This window comes from Halichoerus grypus, chromosome 11 (genome assembly GCF_964656455.1).
Source record: "Halichoerus grypus chromosome 11, mHalGry1.hap1.1, whole genome shotgun sequence".
Classification (NCBI taxonomy): Eukaryota; Metazoa; Chordata; class Mammalia; order Carnivora; family Phocidae; genus Halichoerus; species Halichoerus grypus.
The window spans coordinates 102,862,699-102,867,680 of record NC_135722.1 but is presented as its reverse complement, the minus strand read 5'-3'; the positions used below and the strand labels follow the sequence as shown (position 1 = coordinate 102,867,680).

General features: G+C 35.8%; 1 protein-coding gene across 1 annotated transcript; it reads left to right on the top strand.

The window, feature by feature from the left end:
* Positions 1-239: 239 nt before the first annotated feature.
* Positions 240-4,434, top strand: TEX12 (testis expressed 12). The gene is made up of 5 exons (XM_036075461.2): positions 240-324; positions 1,836-1,914; positions 2,704-2,815; positions 2,911-2,962; positions 3,765-4,434. The coding sequence occupies exons 2-5, from the start codon at positions 1,852-1,854 to the stop codon at positions 3,907-3,909; spliced, it is 372 nt and encodes a 123-aa protein (XP_035931354.1). The 5' UTR covers positions 240-324; positions 1,836-1,851; the 3' UTR covers positions 3,910-4,434.
* Positions 4,435-4,982: the final 548 nt, after the last annotated feature.

Genomic DNA, 4,982 nt, shown 5'->3' with positions numbered 1-4,982 from the left:
CAGGCAATTCTTCTTTCCGGAGAGACTAGTCTCAGATTTTTCCCATCTTCTCCACACACTTGGAGGAAGGGAGACATTTTTGTTTCAGAGATTCCCAGTCCAGGGGAACAGCGGGAGACGAGAGGAAGAAAGCCACCCCTCCGCCAAATGCCGAGGGGCTCCTGGCCGGGCTTGAAGCCCTGGCCCGGCTCTGGGCTCCGGGAGCCTGCGCAGCTCGTCACGTGACTCACGTGATTCACGCGCTGACTGCCGGGAGCCCGCGGAGACTGCGCTCGCGCGTGCGAACCAGGTCTCTTCATTCCCGCGCTTTCGCTGAAGAGGAAGGTCACGCCGCCACGTAGTAGACTGGGCTTGGGATGGGGCTGGAGGGATGCGCGCCCTTGAGAGTGTGAAACCAGGCAGTGAGAGGATGTCTCTCACGGGGACATTAGTGGGTCTGAAATACAAGCAGGGAGGAAAAGACAGCGGGGAGGGAAGTGAGAAAAAAGGTAGGTGAAATGGCCACAGGGGCCCACTAGGCGTTGAGAAGAAAGAGAAGACTAGGAGAAAAAAGTTGCGTAAGGTGCAGGGTCATTGCTTGGTAAAGTCTAGGCCAGCAGAACATTGGATTGCACAGCCGAGCTTCGCGGCTGCGAGTGGGGTGTGTCACAGGAGGATCCCCAGCCTTTTGACCCGGCCTGGATTCAGCGGCGGGCCCTAGTTATGACAGAAAAAAATTTATTTTTGCAGAAACAGAATTACCTAACTGTAGAAATTTTCATTTGCTGTACACGCACGTTCTGTTACTCTGAGAGAGGAGAGAAGAGGTGTAGAAGGAAAAGGGAAGAGAAAAAGGGGAAGGGAGAAGAGAACAGCTGTCACGTCGGCTTCTCTTTTCGAACTTCCCAAGGCAAAGCGAGCACTACTGTGCATGTATGGTTTCTGCGTGCTCCTCTTACAGCACTTACATGCTGGGAAGGTACTGACAGCGATGCAGGGGCGCTACAGGGGAGTTATTATTTATCATTTGTTGTTGCTGTCTTTCTGTCTTGTTTATATGAATATGATATATGACTAATCAAACAGATTCATTACAATTATCCAGATCATCATAGTTTCTCCAAAAAAAGCAAAGTAAATTGATAGTCGAATATAGACAGGCTCCTCATCGCTTAAGATGTAGAGGCTATCCCCTTGTAGGTTTCTACATTTTTTCTTTGTTTAAACGCACTCTTTCAGATTCCTAGGGAAATGATTTTCGGAGTTTATGGGAAAGTAATTTAAGAGTAAAATTCGATGCTATATTAAGGTAAGATAGGGCAGTGGAAACTCAGGAAATCTTGCTTCTAGTCTGGCTCAGTTTTACTTGTTTGAACTTGGTCATCGTCTCTGCTTCTGTTTTCATGTCTGTGGGAAATGACACTGAATTAGATGAACTATAAGATATATTTCAACATTAAGACTTTTTGAAGGTAGAAGAATCTTAAATTCTGAAACAGGCAGAAGTGCCAAAGAGACTAGTTTTGCTGAGGGTGTAGATGAAAATCATAGGAACGGTAGGTTGGCCCCAAGTGATATAGGACTTTGGGTGCCGTACCATGGAAATTGAGCTCATTCTGGAGCAATGAAGAGTGGGAAGGTTTTTGAGTTAAGGGAATATGGTAATCAGTTTTGAAAGATTGCCCAAATATCAGTTGAGAGGATGGAATAGGGCAGGGAGAAAGTGGGTAGTTCGGATAAGTGACAGATAATGAGAGCCTAAATTAAATTGATGGGACTGGAAAGAAAGGGAAAGACTCAAAAACGCTATAGCATGGAGTTCATACTTATATTTGGCATTCCTCTAAACCTTGCAGCTCTCGCCTCCAGAATATGATGGCAAGTCACATTGTAAAACCTGATACTAGAAATTGCAAGAGACCAAGAGAACTGGAGGTAATCCATATGCTCCTGGAGCCTTAATCTTTAGTTTTATTTTTTATGCTTCTCAAATTTTTTTCTATTTAAGAAAGTTCTGCTGATGAATGGAATTTGATGTTTTCATATCCCCAGAAGTGGGATTGTCCCAGCAGGAACTATGTTGACTCCAGCTGCTTTTTCACTAAATAGTATAGGCTTTCAAGAAACTATTGGGAGATGAAATTTCTTTGTTGTAATTGGTGATGGAGAAACAGAAATGGGTTCATGCCTATATGATACATAGGATTTTAAGTAATTGTTTTGCCCTAATAAGTAGGATACTTAGGTACTATAGTTGCTGATATTTTTAATTAAGAGCACTGTATTCTGCCCTTCTTCACCACTCCTCCCACTACTTGATCTGTTTGCATTTGGGACGTTATTGCTTCCTTAAAGATTATGTTATCTTGCAAAATTTTGCAAGCATTTGCCTATTGTCTGAATGAAAGTTTTACTATATTGCTATGGAAACATCTACCGGTTCAAGATACAGGAAACTTTTTCATCAAGGGATTAATACCATATTCAAAGTCTAATGTAAAACCAAAGTAATAATAAGTATATTGAACAAGGTACTTGTTAGGCCTAAAAGTTTTCTCGATAATAAAATTTCAAATGACTAATTAGGACATGAATGCGTATAGTTTCTAGCATGTTTGCTTTTTTTCCTGGAAGATGTTTTATTTGCCTTTTTGGGGGACAGAATGCATTTGTCCTAAGGATCTTGTTGACTATTTATCTGTTTTCTTTACTTTCTTCTATTAGCCTCAAATGCCAGAGAGTCCACAACTGTCCTCTCTTGGAAAATCAGATTCCTCTTTCTTGGAAAGCTCTGGACTATTTTATAAAGATGAATCCCTGGACAAAGATTTGAATGGTGACATATAAAATGCATATATTTCTAAACATTGATTTTATAATACAGAAGGTTTATTATAGTTCGCAACTTACTCAGTGATTTTTTTTGAACAGATATGAGCAAGGAAATTAATCTAATGTTGTCTGCATATGCAAAGATCTTAAGGCAAGTACTTATAGCATATCCTTTTGAGTCTTTCTCTTAGAAATAATTTTTTTCTGGAAACTCCATAATGGGAAGTTTAGTTTAGTGGCTGCAGACCTATCCAGTAATTGTAATTTCAGAGTTTTTTTTCTTTCTACCTTAGTTTTTTAAAATAGATTAGTTGGTTATTTTCAAAGAATAACCCCAACTTTTCCACTCAACATCCTTTGTTTTGTTATTACCAGAGCTAAATACTAGGCTGGATGTATTTTGGTCTCTAATAAAATTCTAACATTTAATGAAAAACTTCTTTGAGAAAAATGCCATTTGTTGAAGTTAATGATAAGAGTGCTATTAAAGATAAAATAAATATATTTATGAAATATTTAAATATTATGTCTGATATTTGAAGAGTGTATTTAAATATTTTATTGGCCTGAGATTATCATGTTTATAAGGTGTTCTTTTTGTTGTTGTTTTGTTTTGTTTTTTAAGGTGGGTTTTTTTTAACTACTGGACAATCATTGTATTTGGATGATGGTTTTTGTGGTTGTTAAAATAATGTATATAGTTTAATATTAGAATTATAATGTATTATAAGATATATAGTCTGCAGTATCAGGAGACTTTGAATAGTCAAAAATATTTACATGACTAATTTAACTTTTACTGAAGACTGTTTCTAAATTAATGAAGCTTTTTGATGTACAAAGCTATTTAAATGAAGTAGCTAACAATTATAACATAATAAAGAACATCACTGTGATAGTCACTAGACATTCTAACTATTTAGTTTAACATAAAACTTTTTTTTCCTCATTAGTGAGAGAGCAGCAGTAGATGCATCTTATATTGACGAGATAGATGGACTCTTCAAAGAAGCCAATACTATTGAAAACTTTCTAATACAAAAAAGAGAGCTCCTGAGACAGAGGTTTACAGTGATTGCAAATACACTGCACAGATAAAATTGTGTACTTAAAATGATCTGAGAATTTAAGCCCATTATTGTTGTATTAAAAGAATGACATTTATGCTCTGAAAGCTCTCTAGTTGTTAAAGAAAATGTGTGCCTTAAACATAGAAGGGGAAATTCCTTGAATTTCTTTTCTAGATTTAAAAGGGACTTTAAACTGGACATTAATATGAAGCATGTAGTTTTTTTTTTTGAGGCCTAAATATTCGGCATATTTCATAAAAGTGTAAATTATTTAAATTGCATATAGATTTTTTTTTTCCTTAAGCCTCCTAGCCTTTCTTAAAATTCTAGAAGAGGACTCATTGAGTTATTTTGATAATGTTTAACAATATTGCACTTTTCTTTTAAAATACTCTGTCTAAATAGCAGCTAGATAGCTATGGAGATAGTTTTAAAATGTTTTTCATAGTCAGTATTAAAAAAACCCTAAAACCTCAAGGTAATTTGTCCAGTTTCACAATATGTAATAAAATATAACTAAGGTATTGCTATTTAATGTTACCATTTGATTATTTTCACTATTAGTTATTATATATGACTAATAAAAATTCTTGGTTTAAAATTATTTCTTGTGGTAAAAGTGATAAAATAAAAACCAGAAATTACTAACCAAAACCTTACATGAGTTGGCTTTTTTACATATCAACCGTATCAATGGTGCAGTTAATAAATTATATTTAGAGCCTTAGCAACTGTGTGGTATGGGACAAAAATTGGTGATCCAGAAGTAAAAAGATTGCCTAAACAACAAGGTAAACTTGATGAGTCATTTCAAACCTATTATAATTCATAAATTGAATTTCACTTAGAGGATCTCTAAAACTCACCTAGCTAAAAAAAAAAAATTCTCTAAAAAAGGGTTGGAAGGTACTGCTATGATTTTATTGAAGACTTTTAATATGTTATATAATTATATATGATAACTATTATATGTGATAACTATGTTAATCAGGTTTTTAAAAATCACAGCATGCATTTTTCAATCATATAGATAATTCAATCTATTTTATATATATTTTACCAATATAAGCAGTCACAAATTTGGACACATTTACAAATGGC

Bases quoted from the DNA above. Each gene is read 5' to 3' on its own strand.
- TEX12 (XM_036075461.2), top strand. From the start codon at position 1,852: ATGATGGCAAGTCACATTGTAAAACCTGATACTAGAAATTGCAAGAGA. The intron at 2,816-2,910 runs GTGACATATAAA...TTTTTTGAACAG, and splicing joins CCTGGACAAAGATTTGAATG to ATATGAGCAAGGAAATTAAT. The intron at 2,963-3,764 runs GCAAGTACTTAT...TTTCCTCATTAG, and splicing joins GCATATGCAAAGATCTTAAG to TGAGAGAGCAGCAGTAGATG.